This window comes from Lepus europaeus, chromosome 10 (genome assembly GCF_033115175.1).
Source record: "Lepus europaeus isolate LE1 chromosome 10, mLepTim1.pri, whole genome shotgun sequence".
Lineage (NCBI taxonomy): Eukaryota > Metazoa > Chordata > Mammalia > Lagomorpha > Leporidae > Lepus > Lepus europaeus.
In genome coordinates this window covers 54,708,068-54,733,919 of record NC_084836.1, presented here as the reverse complement: position 1 = coordinate 54,733,919, position 25,852 = coordinate 54,708,068, and the positions used below count along the sequence as shown (strand labels likewise).

General features: G+C 37.2%; 1 protein-coding gene across 4 annotated transcripts in view; it reads right to left on the bottom strand.

Moving 5' to 3' along the window:
• Window positions 1-25,852, bottom strand: part of GRIP1 (glutamate receptor interacting protein 1) — a 434,525-nt gene that overhangs the window by 206,294 nt on the left and 202,379 nt on the right. For all 4 annotated transcript variants that reach the window (XM_062202081.1, XM_062202082.1, XM_062202083.1 and 1 more), the window contains exon 2: window positions 663-743. In XM_062202081.1, the coding sequence (XP_062058065.1) occupies window positions 663-743 (81 nt within the window). The remainder of the gene's footprint in view (window positions 1-662; window positions 744-25,852) is intronic.

Below are 25,852 nucleotides of genomic sequence, written 5' to 3'. Positions count from 1 at the left end.
TAGTTTAGATAAAGTTTTAAATTTCCTTCCCCTTTTAATTTGAGAACTTACATGCTTTTGTGTCATTCTTAAGATCAAAGCTTGTAAATATTGAAGTTTTAGAGTACAGACATTTTAAGACATTTCTCCAAAATGTCTTGTTGAAAAACTATAGATACTATTTATTGTATTACCAGAATCCAAATCACACCTTTCTAAGGAAACAAAAGTCCAGGAAATTTACAAGAGTAGTTCATAGGAAGCAAATGCAAGTTCAAAGAGATGAGAAGAAAGGAGTAATTTTCATTCAGCATACATGATCTGCTACTGAAATTTTGAACACTTTTGTTCTGAGGAGTATGTCTAAGCAAAGAGATAGATGCTGCTGTGAAAGTCATGCCCTGAAAACGGAGGTGAGAGGAAGTAAATGAGTGACAGTTGATATAAATTCAAGTCATTTTACAAGGTCTTCCACAACGTTGGATTACAAGATGAATTCACATACATTGGCAAGTTTTTCTAAAGTTTAGCTTTTGTGATTATTGTTTGAACAAGCGGTGTAGAATGCAGGCCACACTGTAGGAAATAACATGATTTTTATTACCAAGTTGGAATTATTTCAGATCACCAAATAACAGGATTCAAAAGTAAAACAGCTGAAAAATCCAACAGTCTGGTCTAACCTGGAATGCTCTGTCTCCTCACAGCCAATGCTCCATCAGGCGGCTTTGTCTGGCTGGCGGATTTAGTGTAGGGACTCTCATCTGCAAAGGTACAATGAAGGGTTTGGTTAATTTCCATCCAGTTTCTAGTGCGTGAAGATCTTTAATGGATTGCAATCCTTCTGCCAGAGAGAGGTGATATGGTACAGTAGAAAGAGTTGGTAGACCTCATCCTAACCTTGAGTTAGGTATGGGACAAGTCTTTGAAAATGTTTGGATATCATTTCAATTTCCTATAGAAGAGGAATAAAATTCTCACCTACTTCTTTGGGTTGTTGGGATCAGAAGCTGGTAAGCATGTGAAGACATTTATAAAATGGCTAGGAAGTATGCAAATGTAAAATATAAATTATTTGTCTCCTATATTCATTGATAAATGAGTATCAGTGAATATATGTTATAGAAAGACCAAAGAATAAAATGGCTCAATGGGTGTTAAGAACAACCAGGTAGAAGAACAAAGGAAATGAAAACAAATTAGTATTTCCAGTAAGCAGATGATGAAGTATTAGTATCGCAGAATAAAGACACACAGAGTTAGTAGCTTCTTGCTGGATGTGTGAATTGCCCTCCAGTGCAAAGCACAGGTGTAGGGATGTTCAGAAATAAATAAGACCAGAGAGCCAGGCTGAGAATAGCAAAGGAATGATGGCTTGGCAAAAGATGTATCTTGAAATGAACTGATTTGTCCTCTCTTAGAAAGAGATGAAAATAACTTGCAGAGGGACAAAAAGAGCAACTGAAAAGACAGAAGGTAGGAAGCTCAGTGTGGCTGTGAGCATTAGGCAAGAAGCTGAATGACTGATGACACTGGGTGTCAAGATCATAGACATGGTGGACCATCAAATCCTAAGTGATTTTTTGACCTAGAAAAGGATTTAATCTGACTTGAAATACACAGTAGTAATGTATGGTGGAATCATTAGGGTTAAAATATAAAAAATAATTCTCCCTAGTTTAGATGGGGATGTTTGCATAAAGTACAAGAGATAGCTGAGAAACAACCTTAAAATATCAAGAATAAGATGTATATGATCTGAGTAAATACAATGTAGAATGATTATCAATATATTCAGTGAAGCTAGATGACTCAAATGCTACTTCATGCCACAATATAAGGTCGTTGTTGTTTTAACAGGAAATCATTAAAGTATTAAAAGTAACCACATTGCCTGGCAAGGTATTAAATATAACAAGGATTTAATTCAGCAACAAGGCTTTATCATCTGAACACATTAATTCTCCCAATTAAGTGGTCTGTGTTCCAGTATTGAGGAACTTCTTTCTTCTTATGCACACCTGGTTAAAAGGGTTCACAATTTCTTCTCAAAACCTAGAAGGTCTTTATGAACAATGACAAAGAGAGAAGATTAACAATGCTGTAAACTGCAATAAAATTAAAAATTAGAAATCACACTGGCCATGCTTATGTTCCATTTGTCACACACTTCTTTATATACTTCCAAACATAAAGAAAAACCATCAACTTTCAGTTATTAATACAATTATGTCATCCTTGTTGCTTTAGAGGCCGTACCTTAGGACTTTGATTCTTCTCTTTGCATACACAATTTTGAATATAATCTATAACCATGAAACAAAACGTAACCACACTCTGCAAATGTCTCCTTTGCCCCTTCATTTGCACCTTAGGATTTGACTGTATTTATCACAGCTAATTTAAGAATCAGGCAATATGCTTCATATATCTCCTATTAAAATTACTCACTTTATGTTAACAACTAAGATTATTTGCAAGACTGCTTTAAAATTATGTTTCATTATCCCAAAATTGGTATATTTATGAGTATCGAGCACTGAGCAAGGTGATAAAGGTCATAATAATCAGGTTCAGGGACAATACCTTGGAAGTCTAAATGCTTTCCTCAGTTTTTGATTTGTCAAGAGTCTAGCCAATTAAAGTTTTGAGTTGAATCCAGTGTTGGATTTTCTTAAAGGGCAATGAGATATTTGCCCAGGAGACTCTGAGGTTATCTGTACTTAATTTTCTTTTAAGGAACCAATTCTTTAGGAATTTACCCAGCTTGCATTATAGAAGTAGTCAACTCTGGTAAAAGGTTTTCTCATTCATATTTGAAAGCAATTTCCTTGATTTAAAGCCAAGCCAGTCTAGTCATGCACATTCTTAAAAGGTTGAAACTGAATTATAGATGGCCGCCTGGCCAGCTCTACATCACCCTATTCCCCATCCCCAATCTCAGTCCCAGCATCAACAGTGTCCTTAATGATCATAGGCAAATTATCTAGAAGCCAAAAGTTGTTGGTTAAATAACCAGACTGAAGTTCAATATTATCTAAGAATAGCTTGCCAAAGTCAATCAGCAAAAATTCATAATGGAGGTGAGGCAGAACCTTGGCAATATTTATCACAGGAGTTAAGGAGATCATAGCAACAGAGTGGCATGATACTACTTAACCCTTGCCTTTTAGGGAACTTAGTTTTCAAGAATTGCTCTTTGCTTACACATATGAGGCACTATGGGACTTTTATAAAAAAGCATCCAATGGAATGAACATCAGCTCCCTTGATGTGATTTAGTAAAACGCAACTGTTGATTCAAACTTTGAAAATAGAAATGAAGACAAGACATTGAATAAATCAGTGATCAATGGCCCCCTAATAGGATCTTAAACAACAAGAATGTATAGAGTGCATTTTGAATCCTTCAGCGCAATGTTGTGAAGAGCTATGGAAGCTTCTATTGTGATCTTCTCATATGGCTCTTACTGAAGACTTGTAGATATATCCAAGAATGTCACGCCTATCAGGGACAGTTGAGACTATTCTTTGATTTTGATTCTTTGATTCAGTTGCAACTGAGGCCCACAGTTGCAAATATATAGAGGGATATACATTTAAATTGGGTCTAGATTGAATTATTATTTTTTTCAATCAAAGCTCATTCCTCTTTATCTTACTACTTCTTGGACAGACAATGAGCTTTCACAGGTCATTTGGTCCACATGTTTCTGTATCACAAAAATAAGTAGCCACACACACCATACATGCCAATCAATCCCTATGGAGAATGTAATGAGTCACCATAGGAAAATCTTCGTGTGTGTCTACAAATCTCATTTTCCCCTTCCTCCACATATTTGTAATGGAAGAACACTTAAAATGGTACAATAGGACTTAGTTATACTTTTAATTCATTGGAAAATTATTTATTTGAAAGACAAGACAAAGAGTGAGTGAACACTCCTATCCCCTACTTAATTCCTCAAATGCCTGCAATGACCAGGACTGGGTCAAACTGGAGCCAGGAGCTGGGAACTCAGTCCATGTCTCTCAAGTGAGTGGCAAGAATCCAATTACTTGAGCCATCACTACTGTCTCCTAGAACCTGAATTAGCAGGAAACTGGAACTGGAAGTCAAAGCAAGGAATTGAATCCAGGTACTCCAATGTGGAATTTAAACAGCTATGCCAAATGCTAGCCCCTTTCCAGTTCACTTTTATGAAGATAAAAATTTAAAACAAATATCAATACAACTCATTGTTCCCCAGTACGGGCCTTAAAGGTGATTGAAATATAGGATCTATGTTAATACTTTATTTCATCAGGGAGATATTAACTAGACTTTCAAGTTCCATACAGTTTTATAAATGAATAAAAATATATCAAATAAGAAGAGGAATAGAAAGTAGACTATATGCATATCTACATATATATCACCAGCTGGCACATACTAAGTCTTCATTAAATATTTGCTGATGGTTGACTGAATTGTATGTAACCTCTCAAACCAGAGTATTTGTTGTAAAGAACCAACCTGCAGTATATAAACTCCACTCTTTTTTACTTCTGGTTTTCTTTTTCCAAGGTTTATAGTCTAATGCTTTTAAAGTCATGTCCTCATCCAAAAGCTATTAAACATACTGACTCACTGTAAATTAAAAGTCTATGACTTTTTATTCGCTGATATTAAAACATATTTTCTTTCTTTTTCATTCAGTCTTACAGAAGGATTTATCAAACATTCTTTAAAATAATTCATTTAAACAGAAGAATTTTGATCCTCACACCAGACTCAGCCTTGACTTTGATGGTGGAGGATTTTAACAAAGGATCTTTACTGGAAGTCAGTATAGAGGGAAAGCTGGCATTCATCTGGTGAGCTACTGCTCAATGAAATAAGTACTGCAAATAGTCATGAAGGGCATCTCTGGGTGTCAGAACTGCTGGCCTTTTCTACTGACACCTTAGTAGCTGGTGAATCACTGTCACAAGGTGGTCTCCCACTGCTAGGGGCATGCATATTGATCATAACAAGGAAGAATGTGGGTCCCTGTACAGTGATGTCCCATGAGGCTGGGGAAAATGCCCTCCATTAACAGTGAGAATTGATGTGGTGACAGAGGCATAGAAAGGACTTAGTCAAGCATAGACTTAAAGAAGAACAATGCGGGACCATCTGTCTGTCTCATTCTCCCGATTTGGCCAGTCTCTTCATGTGCCAAACAGATCATTTGTTTTGAGTACATATTCCAAGTGAAGCGGGTGTTTATCAACTTGGAAAACAAACAGCAGGCACCTTATAAGCAAGGTTGCACTACGTATCACTAACAAAGCTGAAGTTGGAGATGGGAGAATCCTAATTGAGGAAGGGATTCAAGTTCTTTCCTATTCTGTTATCCTCCAGGGGTTGTCTGTCTTTAAACAACATCCAGGTGTAATTAGGCTGCTGCTTGTCTCCATCTCCCACCTCTGCCATTCCCAGGGTCTCTGCTTACCAAAGGAACTGGATATGACTACCGTTTCTGGAAGCTCTAGCTGTGTTCAGGGCAATGCTGAAGAAACAAACAAACAAAAAATTTCCTTTGGCTGAGACTAATCAGCCTATGCAAAACAATTCCTAGCAACCAATTATGCACAATTGAGGCACCTGCTAAGCCAGCAGATCCCTTAACTTCTTGATTAGAAAAAAAAGACATTTCATGCAGTTAAACATTATGACCATTTCTTAGCAGCAGGAGACAGGCAGCTCAAGCCACAATGCTCATGCATATCTTTAGGAACTCAGAAGAAGGCTTTGTTTTCCATAAGCAAACAAAAGCAAAGCCATTGTGAAGGGAATAATCCGTCCCTAGAATTCAATCCAATTCCACAACTGCTAGTGCCTACTACACCTACTGTGCCTACTGCGTGCAGCCTAAGAATCAAAATGGATGAAGGATATCAAAACTTTAGGTGGAAGGACAATTGTGGAATTCTTGTTACTTCATAGGTTTCAGACTACAATGTGATGCTTCATTACCTGAGGAGGACAATGTGCACGGGCTTAGGGAATGGTGGAGGTGGGGCACAGCAAGAGAAAAGGAGATCTAGCATAGTGAACTGATCCTGAAATCTGAAACCATAAAATCAAGAAACAAGCCATTTTAGGTTTTCAGCTGACATGCAAGTTTTGTCTGGTGGGGAGCCATGATTTCTTATTCCTCAGGCCCTGTGAACTTCTCAGCCCAGTCCAGCATGAACCTGTTGTGGTTCCTTCTTGTGGACACCAGCCCCACAGTTAAGTTTATTGCCTTGGTAGTTGGATGGCACACTCTAAAATTTAAGCAAGATTTCTTGAAGGATAGTTGCCAAAGGGTTTTGACAACAGGACTTAATTATGTCTTTCTCTTTTTATTAAAATTATATAAAACTACAGTCACAATGCTCCACATATTTAAAGAAATACAAACTGAAAGATATGCTCAAGTGTCCCTTCATCAATTCAAAACCATTCTTCATTCATGATTAAAACAGCTTTATTTTTCTAGGGCCAAACAGAAGAAGAGCACTCTGGTTCTATTTTAAGTTAAAGGCTTAAGGTCCAACATAGGGTTTAGCTCTACTGATTTGGCATGCCAAGACTATAAACCAGATAGCTGCCTGCAAACTATCATAGAAGATGAATTAATTTCATTTCCTTCCCTAACCTGATAAGGCGGCCCACTCAGCCAAGTGTCAACCAAAAGGCAGCAGGGATGCACCTGAGCTAGATGCTAGGAAGCAGAGGCAGCATGCTGCTCCATTATAGTCTTTTTCCTATTAAGGGAGAATTTCCCCCTCTTCCATCCCTTTTGTTGGTTGTTTTGCATCTGCATGGCATTAATGTTTATTCTTGACACTGCAGGTTTCCTTATAGTTTTATAATTCAGACACAGATGTGCTTCATATTCTTAAAGGGACTAGATCTCTTGCTTTTTGAACATTAAAAATCCATCATCCAAAAAGAGCACAGCTTCATTTTGAGATGTCTGGTGGTTTCTTCACAATGCTAGGATGTCTTCTAAAATTATATTAATTAATAATTAACCAATCACACGGAATTTCAATGATTACCTGTTCCAGCTAAAAAGAATACCAACCATACAGTTCATGTTATTGTAGGCCTATCTTACAAGAGTATCTTTTCTGATATCTAACTCTTTGCTTCTCAAAATGTAAATGCAGAACCTTGGGCCCCCAGTGGACCTAGGAAATCACAGTGTGCAGTTACAGATTCTTCAGGTGATTCATATGCACATTAATGTTTGCGAAACCCTGCTCCAATTGATATGACCTATAGCAATTGCACAGGTAGTGAGGATACCCCTGATCTAAAGGCTCTCCTGGTTGTGACAGTGACAGATACCAGTAGGATCAGCAAACACAGTAGTACTTCAGGTCTCAAACACTGCAATTATAAAAGTATTATGGAATTAATTCTTCAAAATGAAATGCAACAAGACAGACATTTGGCATAGTGGTTAAGCTGCAACTTGGGATGCATGCCTCCCACGTTATAATCCCTCGGTTTAAGTCCCAGGTCTGCTTCTGTTTCCAGCTTCCAGCTAATACAAACCCTGGAAGGCAGCAGGTGAAGGCTCAAGTGCGTCAGTCCCTGTCACCCATGTGGGAGACCTGGACGGAATAACAGGCTCCTGGTTTAAGCACGTCCAAGCCCCAGCTATTGTGGGCATTTGGGAAGTAAACAAGCAGATGGAAGACATTTCTCTCTTTCTGCCTTTCAAATAAAGAAAGAAACCTTTTTTTTTAAAGGAAATGGAACTGATGTAATGTGAGGTTTTTCCACGAATTCCACCTTTTTTAAACATTCAACAGATCCCAAATGGCTAAATTATGGGGGTAACTGGATAAATCTAAGGTCAGTTTAACTGGGGCAACTGATATATTGCAATCATAATCTATTAGTCAATTTATACATTGCCTAGCGTGGAAAGAAGAAATGGTGTTGAGTCACTATCCTGTAGCTAGTAAAGGGTAAATATGAGATGTTATACCCTGTCTTTTGACGGGGACATGGGACAGCATTTTCTGTGGCACATCTTCCATGCTGTTCCATCAGATGCAAAATCGCTTTCTTCCAGCTACATAGCTCTCTTTGAACCAGGAAAGTCTCCAGATCAGACCTTGACATCTGATTTGTACATATGAATGGAGCATCTGGTCAACCTTGTGGAAGTGGTGGTGGCAACTGTGCTGCTCGGTGACGTCTGCAGGCCTTTTGGACTTGTACTATCTCTAGCCAGGTTAATTTGTAAATCTGCTCTGAAATTAATGAGCATGAAATTGCATATTTTCTGCCTCTGGCATTGCTATTGCTAATGTGTCTGACTCAGAAATGGTAATTCTTCTGCTTCTTCCTAATCTTGTTCCCAGCAAGGACACATGAGCCAGAGTCACAGCAGAGACCTGCTCATCACCAAAGAAGCACAATTTCTGGAGGGCTGGACTTTGTTCCATAAAGCTCATGTTCATTACCATAGCAGATCCTGACTTGAAACTTTATATCTTAAATCACATATTTTTTTTGCTCCTTGTCTAGGTTTATTTATTTTGCATTTCTAATGTAATGCCTACTTTAAAAGATGGAGCTTTCTTTTCAGTCCGGGTTTTTTTTTTTTTTTAACTTTTATTTAATGAATATAAATTTCCAGTGTACAGCTTATGGATTACAATGGCTTCCCCCCCCATAACTTCCCTCCCACCCGCAACCCTCCCCTCTCCCGCTCCCTCTCCCCTGCCATTTGCATCAAGATTCATTTTCAATTCTCTTTATATACAGAAGATCAATTTAGTATAAAGATTTCAACAGTTTGCACCCACATAGAAACACAAAGTGAAACATACTGTTTGAGTACTAGTTATAGCATTAAATCACAATGTACAGCACATTAAGGACAGAGATCCCACATGAGGAGCAAGTGCACAGTGGCTCTTGTTGTTGACCCAACAAATTGACACTCTAGTTTATGGCGCCAGTAACCATCCTAGGCTGTCGTCATGAGTTGCCAAGGCTATGGAAGCCTTCCAAGTTTGCCGACTCTGATCATATTTAGACAAGGTCATAAAAGACCTCTTTTCAGTCAGGGTTTTCCAAGAGTCCTTTTACATGATATCACTGCACAGACCTCTATATTTAGAAATCTTGAGTGTGATAGTTGCTAAACAAGACTAGTGTCTGCTAATACTAACTGATAGAATAAAAAAGGGAGAGAACGATCCAACATGAGAAGTGGGATACACAGCAGACTCATAGAATGTCAGATGTCCTAAACAGCACTCTGGCCTTGGAATCAGCCCTTAAGGCATTTGGATCTGGCTGAAGAGCCCGTGAGAGTATTTTAGGCATGGAAAGCTAAGACACTCTGGGGGAAAAAAAAAAAAAAAGGACCTAAATGAAAGATCTCTGTGAGTGAGATCCCGGTAGAAAGAACGGGCTATCAAAGAAGGAAGTACCTTTCTCTGAAGGGAGGAGAGAACTTCCACTTTGACTATGGCCTTGTCGAAATAAGATCAAAGTCGGCGAGCTCAGGGGGCTTCCATGGCCTTGGCAACTCACAACTAGAGCCTGGGGAGATTGCTGACACCTTAAACAAGAGTGTCAATTTGTTAAGTCAACAACAGGAGTCACTGTGCACTTACTCCTCATGTAGGATCTCTGTCCTTAATGTGTTGTTCAATGTGAATTAATGCTATAACTAGTGCTCAAACAGTATTTTGCACTTTGTGTTCTGTGTGGGGGCAAACTGATGAAATCTTTACTTAATATATACTAAATTGATCTTCTGTATATAAAAAGAATTGAAAATGAATCTTGATGTGAATGGGATGGGAGAGGGAGCGGGAGATGGGAGGGTTACGGGTGGGAGGGAAGTTATGGGGGGAAAAATCCATTGTAATCCATAAACTGTACTTTGGAAATTTATATCTACTAAATAAAAGTTTTAAAAAGACAAAATAAATAAGCATTTATAAACTAATTTGGGAAACTACTAAATATTTTGTAGCTTCACTTTCTTCATCTATAAGATAAGGAAAAAAAAAAAAAGAATAAGGCCAAGATTGATGAAAAACAAGAGGACACACAAAACCTTCAGGATGACTCCATTTTAGGAGCTTTAAATCTTGTGAAGTATGTGAATGACCATTGGTACCACTAGAAAAAATAATGCTCCATGTAAATCTGTGGGGAGGAGGCTTCCTGCCTAGGGTAAGGATTGAGAAGGCAGGCTTCTCTGACAATGAGTGGCATGACATTTTATAATTTAATGCACCTTTAAAAAGCCTGGTTTAGTTTCTTGCTGTGATTTTTCTTTATTTATTTTTCTGTTAGCCAGCATAAACTGAAACAAACTGCATGCAGATTATACAAACACATGGTCAGATAGTTATTATGGCTGGTAAATTCTAAATGGAACTGGAAAATAAAGTAACACCACCATAGTTTAGATTCAGTTTACAAGTCTTCCCAAATGGGAAGTCTGCCTCTGTCTCTAACATCATGGATTATAAAAAGGGGAAACGCATACTGTATATTCATCATCATGCCTTGAGTCAGTTTGGAGTTAGGAGCTCACATTGTTCTTCTGTGGTCATTGACCTGATGGAGATACATGGGCCATATACTATGGTCTATATGCACCCAGATCTACCTTGGTACCCTGAACTTCTTTTTCATGTCTTGAGTTTATAGTGGCCTTAGAAACAGTGCTCCAAAGCGCAAACAGACAAACAAAAACCACCAAAATATTTTTCCAGGCATCTATTTTCATAATTTTCAAAGCAATGAAACAAGAGATAGGTCTTTGTGGTTAGACAAAAAATATATTAAGTCAGAAGGTATCAGAGTAAAAAGTAAACAGAAGGAAAAGCAAACCCTAGGTTACAACCCCTGGTTGTATGTAAAGGAGGCAAGTTATAAGAAGAAAACTGAGGTTGTGATTGTAGCCATATATTATTCTTAGATGTTTCTTTCATTACATAATCATATTATTGGCTTCCCCTTCAAGTAATAATACACATAAATAATAATACACATAAATTCTTACAGTCCTTTCTTTACTTCTTAGTTTGTGCTTACTTGAATAAGTAGTTTAAGCATACTTAAGTCAACAAAAAACTGCAGATGTCAACATTAATAATCCCATAAATAATTATTGCTGATACTTTTATATCACTCACTATATGCCAGCACAATACAAGTCCTTTTTGTATGTGATTTTATTTAGTCTCATACTCAACAAAACTTAAAATTACAAAATGGACAGAATCATTTTATAAATGGAGTTCTGGTTTCAATGAAAAATTTAACATTATTCCTCCTCAATAGTAGGTGCATGGTTAGTCTGAAACAGTGCTACCCTTGCATTAAAGCCTGGAATGGCGTGGGTGTGTCACCGCCTCGTACTGCACTTGGTGCCTCATGCGCATTATCAATACTTGCAACATGTAACTGGACAGTTACAACTACTCTACTTGAAATGCAGATACAGAGGCTTACAGTGATGGAATAGTCTGTCTAAATTTATCCTGAAGCAAAGTTTAAAAATGAGGCTTTAACATACATCTTTATACTACTCTTCATTTTTAAGGGATCCCTTTTTATTTACTTTTAAAAAATTTTTAGTTTTTAACAACTATAATAGGTTGTTTACTAAAATTTGATTCAAATATGCTTTTCTGGAATTCTGTCTGTGTGTATTTATGGAATGCACAACTACACATAGCTGTCACTACTGGGTATCCTGTGTGATACAGGCACTTTAAGGCTACATTTGAAGATCTCCAGAAATTTCACTATAGAGAAAAAAAACCATCACACGCAAGTTTTATCTCTCACTTCCTTATCATGAATCCCTGGTTTAATTTATGAGATAAGATTCAAGGTTCTTTCCAGCACATAAACAAATCACTTGAAAGAATGTCTTGTAGCCAAGAACCTCCAAGCACTATAGGAGATGAATTCTGGCTAAATTTATCTCTCTGACTCTCACCCTTTGTCAACCATTCTCTACTGATAGAGCATTTATGAACTGGTTCCTACAAGTGGTTTATCATCTTAAAATGCATAAATACTGGGACAGTCTCTGCTCTCTTTTAGTATTCTAGATAACAAGTTCATAGCCTGTGCTAACAATATTTCATATCTCTCATGAGTGTTCATGTGGCTGGAAATGGGAGGACAGGGGGAATAAATCTTGGACCAGTAGACTTCCAACAACACAATGAAGAAAATGGTGATGACTTGGGAGGTTGGTAGGGAGATCAGTGAGTTTGCCTTGCCTGTCCTTAATCTCCAAGGCCTTCTGTACATCCAGCCAAGTTCAAGAGCAGAGAGCATTCAGACAGGAGTGGTCTGTGCAGCAGAGTCACCAGGCACACAAGCACAGACTACTTTGCTAAACTTCTGAATTTCATGAAGTGCTTTTGAAATCAATGTTATCAACATTCTGTAACAGTTCTTCTCAAGACAATCATCTTTCCTGGCCATGAATCATTTCAAGACCTATATGTGACCTTACTTGTTTATAGTTTAAAAACTAAGTCTTTGCAAATTCTCAAATTTAAGCCCAATTTCTAATTGTGGATAAGTGACTCTATACACTGGTTCTAGAGATAATACCTTCTTGTTTAGTAAGGGGGTTGGAGGCGGGAGACCAAAGATTACAGTTGGATGCCTTGGGAGTAACATATTTCATACACATGACTGGAGTTGTTACATATTTTGCTTTATTAATTCATTGCTAGGTCAAGCAATAGCAGATGATCACGTATCAAACAGATGACACGTGTTTTTAATGCATGATTAAAGCAGGATTTATCTTGGCTGTCAGCAGCCAGGGAATCTGTGCTTTTTGTTATTTAAATCCATACTTTGGATACTCTCTGGTTTTAGAGTGAGAGGCAATGATTATACAGACAAGGCCAGAATTTTATATGAAAAATACTCAAACCATTTTTAATTCACTCAAATTTCATTGTAACACTGTTGTCACAGTTCATACTGATTTATAAATTGCTAGTTATGTGACCTTGGACAAGCTACTCATTCTCCCTGAGCTTCAGTTTCCTCAAGTATAAAATGCAAATACTACCAACCTCGCAGGATTGCTCTGAGGATTGGGTGAAATTGCACGAAAAATGCACCACGACTTGAACCACTGCTGTTCAAGAGATGCTGGGCCCTTTATGTGGTAGATGAAGATGAGTGACAGATAAGAGTCCATAAGGATCCCATAGCAACAGATCCAAGGGTACTTCAAAAAGTTCAAGGAAAAATTGAATTAAGATATGTTTATTTTGGTGCAAAAAAATTTCAAAGCTCACACATAGTTTCTTTCATAATATTCAATTTTCTATGAGCTTTGAAAATCCTTTTTCAAAGTACTTTTTATAGCAATCAGCAAATGACCTTGTACCACAAACTTTTTCAAGAATTTAATTTTATACTGATAAATAATACTATCCTATCTTCTATCTATCTATCTATTTAACTGATGAGACACTGAACCTAGGGAATATAAATGCATATTAAAATTGAACAGCTAATAAGAATCAGAGACAGGATTCTACCTTGGGTCTGCCTGACACCAAAGACCATTCTTTTGATTTTTATCACAGTGTCTCAATAAAGTGCGCTCAACAAACAACCATTAGTGGAGGAGAAAGTAAACTTGATCTGACCATTGTAGACCAAATTCCATGCTACCCAAACCCAGATCTCTACTTTCTATCATGATAAAGACACAGATACTTGACACATTTTTTTTTTAAGCTATGAACTACCATTGGCTAATTTTTCAGTGGGAGAAATTCATTGATTTTAAATGGTCTGCTATGATATGATTTGTCAGTGGCAAAATAAAAATTAAAACCCAGGTACCTAGATTTAACAACCCCAAAAATATCAAATTATCTTCATTTGCTTCTGAGACAAATTATTCAGACATACAATTTTCTGCAAATTACTTGCTTGTCTAACTCTCCTTGGGTTATATCTATCTCATCAATTTCAGTACTTTTTCCCATAAATCTCAGCTGAAAAAAAAGATTCCACTTTTATGGTTAATTAGGATAAAGGAAAATGCATTTCAAGCCCACAAAATGTGAATGTTTAATTTTGAACTGATTTTGTAGCATTATGCTCAGTAGGACTCTTCCAATTTTCCAATTAACAAGTTATTGACATTTACAAACATCTAGAATAAAAGAAACCTTTCCTTCCATCACTGTCAGTTTCATTATTGAATGTTGAGTCTGCTTTGGGACACTTCAATCATGAAAGTAATCATGTAAAACTATATTGAATTCTATTAGCAATAATACCTTAGAGGAAGCTCATTTATGATAACTGAAACCTTCTCTGACTCAGTCTCATCTGTCATGTAGTTTGCCTTAAGGCATTTTAAAATCAGAAAGTCAAAGCCTCAGAAGGAAATTCCTAAACATTTAATTCTGAACTAGAATATATTTTGAAACAGATATTTTTCATATGAAATATAATACTGACAGACATCAAGTATTTTTCAATGTAAACATTGTTTAGATTTCTAGATCAACTGTATATCAGTGCATATGAGAAAAATCAAATAGGAATATACACACAGATGCATACATACAGATACATATATATACATACACACAGATACATTTAGTAGACAGTTATCTACATATATCTCTATAATAAGCACTGCTAATAAATACATATCAATGGGAGATCCAAAAGGAAGCTTTAACCCCAAGCCACCCCTCTTCTCCTATCCTACAGGGTGACACACAATGACACAAGTTGGAGATCACCATCATCTTCTCAGTGATTTCTTATGAAGCCTACAGTAGATAGACCAGGAACTTAAGAGTCAATGGCAAGAATCAACATGGTACAGAGCTTCTGTAATATTCCAGGAATTTCAAAATTTCAGAAAATCTATCTTCATTTATCCTTTAATGTATACAATTCATAAACTTTGAAATTCTACATTTAGGATTGCCACATGATATCAAGAGGCATTTTCAGACAAATTGGAATTTAGCCTAGAGACAGTCAAAAGCAAGAAACAGGTAATGCAGTCCACAGCTTGGAAAACAAGTGCAATCTGAGAAATTACTTTGTCTCAGTGGTCCAAAGTGAAAACTCAAGCACAGCTCAGCAGATATGTAGAGGTAGACATGAATACCATTTATCCAACATTCACTGCATAAGAAGTAGCTTAGAAGGACTATGCACATGTGGGTGGATCTACTGAGCAATTCGGGGACTGATTTTAAGCACGGCCTGCCTGCACATTTCTCCTATGTATAACTGCATTCTTTGCTGACTCCTATGTTGTTTTAGACGAGCTAAACAAAACATCTCATATTCACTATGATATAAAGAGTAAACAACACATAATGGCTATTGTGAGCAAATAGCTCAGGCATTTGCTTCTTTGACAATTAGGAATGGATTGTTTGAAATAAGTAAAAGCATTTGTGCATTATCTGAAAACTATCATATTTATGTAAACAAATATAAAACTGAAATATGTGAGCACCATAGATGGTACTCTTGTCATCACCTTCCCTCCAGGAAATGATTTCAGGGGAAACTTCTTTTCCCACTTATGAAGATTTTAGCTAAATTTCTATTACATCAAAAAAAATCCTTGTGAAACTAAGTGGAAGGCTTTGTCACCTTTGTTAAATATCTACAAACTCAACTGAAAATTAAAATGTTAAATTTGGTGTAGAAACACCAGAAAGCCTCAAGCAATTCACATAATTAAATCATCTTTTCCCGTTTCTTTTATCTTTTTTTGTCTTTCAACCCTAAAACTTCCTTCTTGTGCTGCATATTTCTGCATAATAATTATAATATAAAGGCTGAACTCTTGTTCTATGGGTTCTCAGAATCATTTGAGTGTTAGGTGTTCTGTAAATACTGTCAATCAAACTTAAGGGTGAGATACACATTCATTAAATCTCATTTTGATGATGAATCATGGAGGCCCACTGCAAATTTTATAAACATAAAGATGGCATACATTTATCATATTTAGTTTTCCTGTCATCATTGAAGATAACCAACTGGAGATAAGTAAAAGAAGGTACAACCTTCTTAAGGTTTATACCAACAGAGTACATATGTACAATATATTATACTCATGGATTGCCTAATGTTTTTTGGTTTATCTAAAGCTAGTCACCTGAAAATAGTTCAAACATAAAAAAGAGGGTCTTCTTTAGAGACTTAACATAATATGGTGGAAAGTACACAAGCTTTATATTCACAAAATGTTTGAAACTTGGTTTCTCCATTTTACTTTGGACATGTCATATAAATTCTCTAAGCCTCAGCATTTTTTCATCTCTCAAATGGGGATATTATGCTTTTCAACATTGTGGGAATTAATTGGGAAGATGGATGTAAAGTCCTTGCTATTTAGCATAGGCTTAATAAATACTGGCTTCTCCACACCACATGGGCCTGGTATGATTTCATGGACCCCCTGAACATTTAACAACTGTGCATTGATCATATTTGTTAGAATAGAAAATCATACAAATGGAGAGCTTTAAAAACCTGGAAATTTCATTTCATTTTCATATATTTTTATTAAATACACTGTCCTCACATTATAATTTGAATTAATTAGAGATGAATTCTAAGTGGGCTAGAAATGACTCATTGAAAGCATAAATAATTCCCAAAATACTTATGAAACCTATTAAATATAAAACACATCTTTAAAATATAAAATGGTAAATCTTCCCAAAGGTGTAACTTAGTCCCCTAAACCAGACACATCAAGTGGGCAAATGCCAATTCTTTCACAGTACTAGGATATCATTTATTAAATTACCACTTTAATAGGGCCCTGGTGGCCTTAGAACTAATGCTCCTTGTTAAGTTTGAGTTAGAATAAAGGAGAAGATTTGCTCACCTGATCTTTTACGCATAATTATCACTAATTGCACAAATCTGGTTTGTATTTATCCAGGAAGTTTTTCCAAAGATGTTGCTTTCATATAGCCCCACTCTGGGATGAGCCCTATCTGCACACAGGAAGCTTCCCATGTGTTGTAATTCAGTTCAGAATTGTAATTAAATTAAATGTGAAACAATTGAATGACAAAGCTTCTATGACTTTTCCATACTGAGTAGGCACCAGTTGCCTTGTTTTATATGCTAAATGATGACAAAAGGGTACAGTGGTGCCATTATCCAGTTTGGCACCAAGTATGAAAACAAAGAATTTTCTGATTTCTTTCTTTCTATAAAATTTTATTTTAAAAAATGAAATATGGCAAAAGGCAAATCCTCTTGGGTACTATAAATCATCTACCAGCTAGGATGAGAATCTGCTGGAAGGCTGCCCAGGACACACCAATTTGTTCTCTTTCCCTGGATCACTGTGAGAGTGCAATTACTTTTTACTGGATTTAGGTTTGTTGTTTGCAAGCATAAAATAAAGTATGTCTGCATTCTGGAGTTTAAGACTATAGAAATAGCACACACTTTAAAGGCAGTGTAAGTAGTACTCACTTTTGGTTAGAAGGTTTAGAAATCATGTCTGAAAATACATCATCATTAATGTTATTTTATAATATCCTCTGATCTCTTCAATCTTCACATTTGGACAGCATCCCAGGACTCAGTCTCTCTTCTTGCTGGTTTTGCACAGTATCTGCTCCTGGATTCCCACCTGCCTCATTGACCATATCTTCTCAATCTCCATTAGTGCCTTCTGCTTCTTCTGCTTTTTTATTTTATGTATTTGATGGAGATATGCCTTAAGACTTTATATTTATGGTCATGAATTACCCCCCTGAGCTCCAGGCTCAGGAAACACCAATGCCTATATGGTGTTTCTGCTTGACTCTCTAAAAGCATTTCAATCTTAATATACCCAAAATAGAATTACTGGTTTGTCAAAACCCCCACATATACATAGCATTTCCCACTCAACCAGTTAACTCAGGCCAAAGGCCACCAAGTTATCTTGGATCTCGTCTTGCCCTTGCATTTTACTCTGAATCCTAAGCAAGTTTTCCTGGCTCTTTCTTTGAATCTGGATGTTCCTCGACCTATGATGGGGTTATGTACCAGCAAAAACAACGTAAGTTGAAAATATTGTCATTTACTATGACTGAAAAGATCAAAAGTCACAATTGAAGTTCAGTTTGTACTAAATGTGTATCCCTTTTCACACCATCTAAGACTTGAAAACACAGAGTCTCATCATAATTAGGTGGGGACCATCTATATGTCCCAAATCCCTTCCCTTCTTACCACCTGCACCCTACCATCCTCATCTATGCCACCATAATCAGTCACCTGCACTGGTGAGAAATTTGCTCACTTCCTGTCCATGTGACTGCCAAAGTTGACTTTTGAAACATAAAAGAAAAAAAATATCACATAACTCCCCAGTTCAGTGTTCTCTAGAGGCTTCCCATCTCGTCTTCATCCAGATTGCACAGTGCAATGGGGCCTCACCTCATCTTGTATCTTTCCCTTCTCTCTCCATTACTTTTCCGCCACACTGGCTTTCTTCCTGCTCCTTCAACATGCAAGGTCATTCTCAGAGTCTTCAGTCTTTTTATTCCCTCTGTCTGGAACAGTATCCTTCTAGATCTTTGCACAGCAGTCTCCTCCCACTGTTGTGATCTCGCTAAGTCATCTCTTTCCTCTGAGCATCCTTCTTCTAACTGTTCCCCTTTCCTTCATCATTCTTCCTGTTAACTTCTTTTCATTTTGTCCTCAGTACCTAGAGCTATCTGTGAATGTCTATATGTACTTGTTCAGCATTTGTCTCTGCCCCACCTCCTACTAGAAAATAAGCTTCATTGCAAGAGGGAGACTTACATATACTGGCTACATGTTTTGGTACATAATAGGTATTCATCAAGTGCCTGATAATGGAATATATCACATGCATTCCTGACCAACATACACTTGTGATAAGATAAAGACATACTACATAATAATGCCAAACGTGACAGGTGAAATCCTTTACAACAATTTAAACAGTGAAATCATGCTACAGGTCAGAGAGTTTAGGACTGGGAAGGGCCTTAGAAATTAGTAAAATCTCCTTATTTCACAATGTTGTGAAACTCAGAGACAGTGAGTTAAACAGAGAGAAAGACAGAATTAGGCCCCACCAGGTTCTCATTGCAGCATATTATAAATAACATATGACTAACTTATTGAACACATTGCCTATATAAAGAAACTAAAATCCAGTACCAAAGTTCATACTCACTTTGTACAGAATATAAAAATATGACTTCAAATCATAAGTTTTTTCCATATCAAATGAACACAGTGTTCCTAATAAATGGTAACTTTTAAATTAGTGATATGCATTAGAATATGGAAGAGTTTTTTAGGGACAACTGAATGACACATCTCTTAAAAATGTAACCAGGAAAGGTACAACTGGCACTACCGACTACTCTTTATAAATGTCTCTAAATATCACTTGAAAAATCTGCACAGCTATGTCTCATTATATGGGTAGCTTTAGTTAAGGGATGCAAATAATAACACATCTCGTTTGAATATCAGTGACTTTCCTGGAAACTGAAAGGCTTGGACTGCGTTAAATTTTGGAACTCCTGGTATTCATTTTTTTTCTTTTAAAGAAATGTTAAAACGAGGGTGCCAAAATTACAGAATATGTAAAATGTTTACATTAAAATGAACATATTTACCCCAAAAGAGTACTTTGCAATTGTAGGATACATAAAAAGTGTTTATTCTGGGGAGCACTATTGACCTAGCAGTTAAGACACCAATTAAGATACCCACATTCCATATTCAAGTTGGTTTGATACCAGGCTTCAGCTCCTGCCTCCAGTTCCCTGCTAATGTGGATCCTGGGAAGCAGTTATGATGGCTCAAGAATTGGTTGCCTGTCATCCATGTTGGGGTAGACTTAGGTTGGTTCCTAGTTCCCTGCTTTGGCCTGGTCAGTCCCAGCCACTGAAAAGAGTGAGATAATAGATAGGAGTGTCTCTTTCTCTCTCTCTCTCTCTCCCTGCCCCAGCCCTCCCACCCCCTGCCTCTCAAATAAAATAAATTTATTCCTAGGGTACTAGAGACTGCAATTTATTCCAAGAACACACACTGTAAGATTATAAGAGGAACATCTACTCCTTGCAACCCTTTCTGTGAACCTCTGTGACACACATAAGCAAACATGGGAAAAGCCTAAATTTGAGGTTCTTTCTGAAGGTGAGACTTAGCCAAGTGTCCTTCCTAGTACCCAAGATGGACCTTGAGCACCTGATTTAATTTGCTTAGCAATCTCACTCCAACTGCAAGCAAACAACGTGGGGAGGAGATGAAGGTCCCACAGAAAGCCAGCTGGGACCAAAGACACAGAAGATGAGGGGCAGAACCTTTCAGCTCCAGAACCTGAAAACCAGCCAAACATGCCAAGCCAAGTGCTGACGCCATCTACATCCCTCTTACCCACTGCTTCTCTGTTTCTGGGGGTAAAGTGACCAGCTGCTGAGGATCCACAATTCCTGTAGCCCAACTCTGAACAAAGACAAACTGCTTTGTTCAGGGCCAAATCTTGACATGCACATCCTAGGCAAGAACGGAAACCAGATAAATAGTCTATTTACAAGAAAAAAAATCCCAACGGCTAGAGTCTCAGATGCGTGTTTTGAAAGGTCTATGTGTCCTTGAGAGGAAAATAATAGGAGAAAGGAACCAAACTCATTTCCTTAAAAGTTAGGCAGATCCAGTGCTGAGGCTCAACAGGCTAATCCTCCGCCTAGCGGCGCCGGCACACCAGGTTCTAGTCCCAGTCGGGGCGCCGGATTCTGTCCCGGATGCCCCTCTTCCAGGCCAGCTCTCTGCTGTGGCCAGGGAGTGCAGTGGAGGATGGCCCAAGTGCTTGGGCCCTGCACCCCATGGGAGACCAGGATAAGTACTTGGCTCCTGCCTTTGGATCAGCGAGGTGCGCCGGCCGCAGTGCACTGGCCATGGCGGCCATTGGAGGGTGAACCAATGGCAAAGGAAGACCTTTCTCTCTGTCTCTTTCTCTCTCTCTCTCACTGTCCACTCTGCCTGTCAAAAATAAAACAATAAAAAAAAAAGTTAGGCAGTAATTTGCTAAGCAATTAGGGGCGAAGGCTTGTGTGTGTGTGTGTGTGTGGTGAGACATGTATTAAAGGTCCCTTTTAGTTTGAAAAACTCACCTCTTGGTGTGTGTGGCTGAGAGCAAGCCTAGCTTTAATTATTCAGACCGCATCTCAGGTCTGACTATTCCCTCCACAAAGGCGAAGACAGACGCTTGTAAATTACTGCAGTGGTGGTCCTATTCATCTTTCTTAGTGGCCTTATCCATGTAATAAACTTTAGCCCTTAATTATTTTATACACGAATGATGTTTAATCGAAACTAATGATATCAGGGAACTCACATCACCATATAAATTAATTTAGCAATCCGAACGCTTCATCACATGCTCTCTTTATTTCCCTCAGCATTAATTAGAATAATTCTACAAAGAAAGAAGTTCAGGGACAATCTGGAGAGCCCACTATCCCACCCAGCATGGGCATATGCCAAGAGTTGGGCCACAGAAAGACAGGTTTGAGTTGGAGATCACTTGCTAAGATTTTCCCAAATCTGAGATATTCTAGACAGATTCTTGATTTTAACATACCATACCAAAACTCATAAGAAAACGGACTTGTGATGTTTATAGAAAATGAAATATGGATGTGAATTATAAGAAAACACTTTACTTCATTCATAGGAAATATAAAGACAAATGAAAGGTGACTTTTTAATGTCTGAGATTAAAAAGCCTACAATTGACTAATCCACACGTTTCTGAGGCTGTGAGGAAACAGTCTCAGACATGGCAGATGGGAATATGGAACAGTAGTTCTTTCAAGAGGGCGATTTGGCAATATTTACCAATGTTACTAATGCATAGACCTTTTGACCTAGAACTCCACTACTGTGATTTATCTTACATGGATCTAATAATATTTATGAAGGCATTTTCCTTATAGTAATCCCATAATAGCAGAACTTTAGAAATAAGTCAAATATTCACAAAGACTGAACACAACTCAAATGTTCAGAAGTGAAGGATTGTTCAAATAAAATAGGGTGTACTGATATAAAAAATGTCATGCAGGCATAAATAGTGATGAATCATATGATGTGCCAATATAGGAAAATCTTGAAACCTATTTTCTAGTGGGCAGGGCAGAAAAAATTCAGAATAATTCATATATAATCTAATATTTAAAAGGAAAAATATGAATACAAATTCATAACTGCTTATGTTTGCATAAAGAACATTTGTAAACATGCTTAGAAACAAAGTGGTTTTCAATTTCTGTATTTAATAGGAACTGGTTGTATATAGAAGTTTATTAAGTTGTGAATAATGAATCATATGGCTACACAGCAATTTGCCTGTTTTAATCCACCCATTCAAAGAAAAAAAAAATAAAGCATGATCAATTAGCATGTCACAATTTTGTATTTTCCAAAAATAAATTGCATTTATATTACCAAATGTGCTTCTTTTTAAAGCACCTTTCTTTTCTGAGCAAGTCTAATAAATATAAAAATGTAAATACTCAGACATTGCACGCACGCACATGCATAATGAAACACATGCTAATACATGTATCAAGTTGTGCTTCCTAAGAATTAACACTGATTAAATTTCATACTGGTAAGACAATTAGAAACTAATCTTATTAGAAGGAGACTGCTAAAAAAAAAGACAAACAGCACATTGTCTACACTAAGGGACAAACAAGGAGATGTTCAGGGCTATCACATATCATCTGATATACACAGATACATACAGGTTTTGCAAACTGGGAAGTTCAAACTCCTGTTGCTTTATTGCTATTAAAAACGATATTCAGGTAGATATAAACCAAAGATATTTGAAATATTCAGATGAAAATACAAAAGATATTTCCTACAGGTTTTGTTGTTGCAGTTTTTGAAGTCTTGCGAGGGTAATTAAAAACTAAAAAAAAAAAAATCTAAGAGATCAAGACATCAAGATACAAGACAAAATAAAGAAAAACAAAATGTACATGTTAAATTCAAATGAACTAAGGTGGACAAGGTAGTTGTTCAGGAGCTATGGGGCAAGCAGCACTACCATGTAAGAGTGGTATTTTTCTCTTAAAATGGGAGTAAAACACCTACATAAGGCACCTCTAGATGGGCATAAAATGCTCACAATTCACAATTTTTAAGCTAACACATTAAAAGCTAAGTTCTAGATCACAGGGCCGAATGGGCTATTGTGGAGCAGGGGAAAATGGACATAAGTAGAGAGTGCTATTATGAGTGGTTTTTCCTTGGCCTTTCTGAATCACCAATATACCTTGGGAAAATTTTGCTTCCTTTCTGGTGCCATCTTTGACAAATATAACAACCCACAATATTTGTACTCAAGGCCCATTTCAAAAAGATTGGAGTGGTAGGCTTCCAGTATTTGGCATGAATCTGGAGTAAAGGAAACGAGGCCATATGAACACTGGAGGTGAAGCCAACAAAGACTACCAAATGGCCAGTGTCTTAAGTGTTTCCATTCTTAACTGCCTTGTGCAAGAAAAGCAAAAAGGGGGGAAAAAATTGATGGATATTAAAAAGACTTCCTAAATATGGTTATGAGAAGCAACTGACTAGAAACCACACATCTAATTTTATTCCGAATATCTAAACAGAATTCTCCAAATACACAGCATAAGAAAGAAGGAAGTTTTTAAAATATCTGTTTATTACAGTTTTGATTGTTGAAGGAGGAATACAAGTAAGATTATTTGGGCTTCAATTTACTGCCTCTTACAAAACTCTAACAAGAACAGCTATTATTTAGAGCTTCAGTACACCTGGCATCCATTGTATCATCTATTTAATAAACTAATATCCTTCCTAGCATATCTACAATATTTAGAGAACAATGTTCAGAGGTGTTAGGATTCCTGCTCAAGGTCGTTTAGGTAGAAAGTTGTGCACAGAAATTTAAATTCAGTTCACGGCTCCACAGATTCTGTGTTGTATGCTCTATACATCCTCAAGAATGTGAGTAAATGCAAGTAACGGTACCCCAATGGTCTTAGAAAAAGGTAGTATCGAATTCTCCTCTAGACTGACTTACTAGTCAGGGACTACAGATATTTTGAGGACCTCGTCCAATAGTCTGCTCCCAAAAGTATGTTAATATTAGTTACGAAGACACATTGATGCATTGCCATCACCCAGAGCCTTTAGATCCCTGCACCAAAAAGGCCAATATAATTTTGATCCATGAGTGCAGTAATGGATTGATTTCCCTATGATTCAAATGCCTGAGTAGGCTGCTTTGGAAACCTGGGAAAGCCCTGCTCTCTTCTGGACTTTGCACTTCAATGTCAGACAGATGTTAACAATTAGAGATGTTGAAAGAACAGTAAACACAACTAAGGAGCTGGCTGGATTGATTTTATATTCCAGACAACAGCTCTCTGTACCTTTCCAGAGCATGAATACAAAAATAATATCTTCACAAGGCTACAGACCAGCTTTCTTTGGTTGTTGTTCTTGCTGTCTTCTAGACCCTCACCCTATGGCCCCAAGGACTCTTTGGATGGTCAGGTAGGAAGAGTGAAGTAAGGGGCGTCTTTTGCATCACAAATTAAGGGTTGAGTGTTATAAGTTGCTTAAAAGTCTTCAAGTTAGAGCCTTAGAGTACACACTGAGAACATTTCTTCCAGTGCAACCTTCTTTAATTGTCTCATGTTTAGACTCTCCCAGGTCTCAAAGGCAACAGGCAGAAAATCAATGAATTGGATTTCCAAGGAGTGTTGTATTTAGAGAAAGTTTAATCTTGGGAAAGCATTTTGCAAATGTATGTAGGGCATAGATATTCTTTTAAGCTTTTTGGTATTGTGGCAAAATATCCATATAATTATCATTTTAAGCATTTTAGGTGTGCAGTTCAATGACATATAAGTACATTAACAGTGTATGGCAACATCATCACCATTATCTTCAGAACTTTTTATCATCTCATATTGAAACTCTGTACCCATTAAATAATGACTCCCTACTCTCCTGTTTTCGTAGCCCTTGGTAACCTCTGTTCTACTTTCTGTCTTTATGAATGTGTCCATCAGGTACAGAATGATACAGTATGTGTCCTGTAGGTCTGGCTTATTTAGTATAATAGTCCATCTATATCATTCATGGTATGTTTTAATATGTATCAGAATTTCATTCTTTTTATTATCATATAATATTCCATTGTATATAAACACTATATTTGTTTAGCCATTCAATCTGTTTGTGAAAATTTGGGTTGCATCCTCCTTTTGGCTATAGTGATAACAGCACTGAGAATATTTGCAAACAACTACCTGCATGGATCTCCATTTTCACTTCTTTTGGGTAGATATATAGGTATGGAATTGCTGGATCATAGGTAACTATGCTCAACTTTCTGAGGAACTCCCAATTGTTACCCATGGTGGCTATACTACTTGATATTCCTACCAACAATATACAAATGTTCCAATTTCTTTACACCCTTCCTAATATTTACTTTTTTTTTTTAAAAGATTTACTTATTTATTTGAAAGCCAGTGTTACACAGACAGAGGGTGAGGCAGAGAGTTAGGTCTTCCATTTGATGGTTCACTCACCCAAGTGGCTACAAATGCAAGGGCTAGGCCAAGTTGAAGCCAGGATCTCCACATGGGTGCCTGGGGCCCAAGCATTCAAGCCATCTTCTGCTGCTTTTCCCAAGCCATTAGCAGGCATTTGGAGAAGTGAAGCAGCTGGAATATGAACTGAAACCCATGCACTGCTGGCATCACAGGCGGT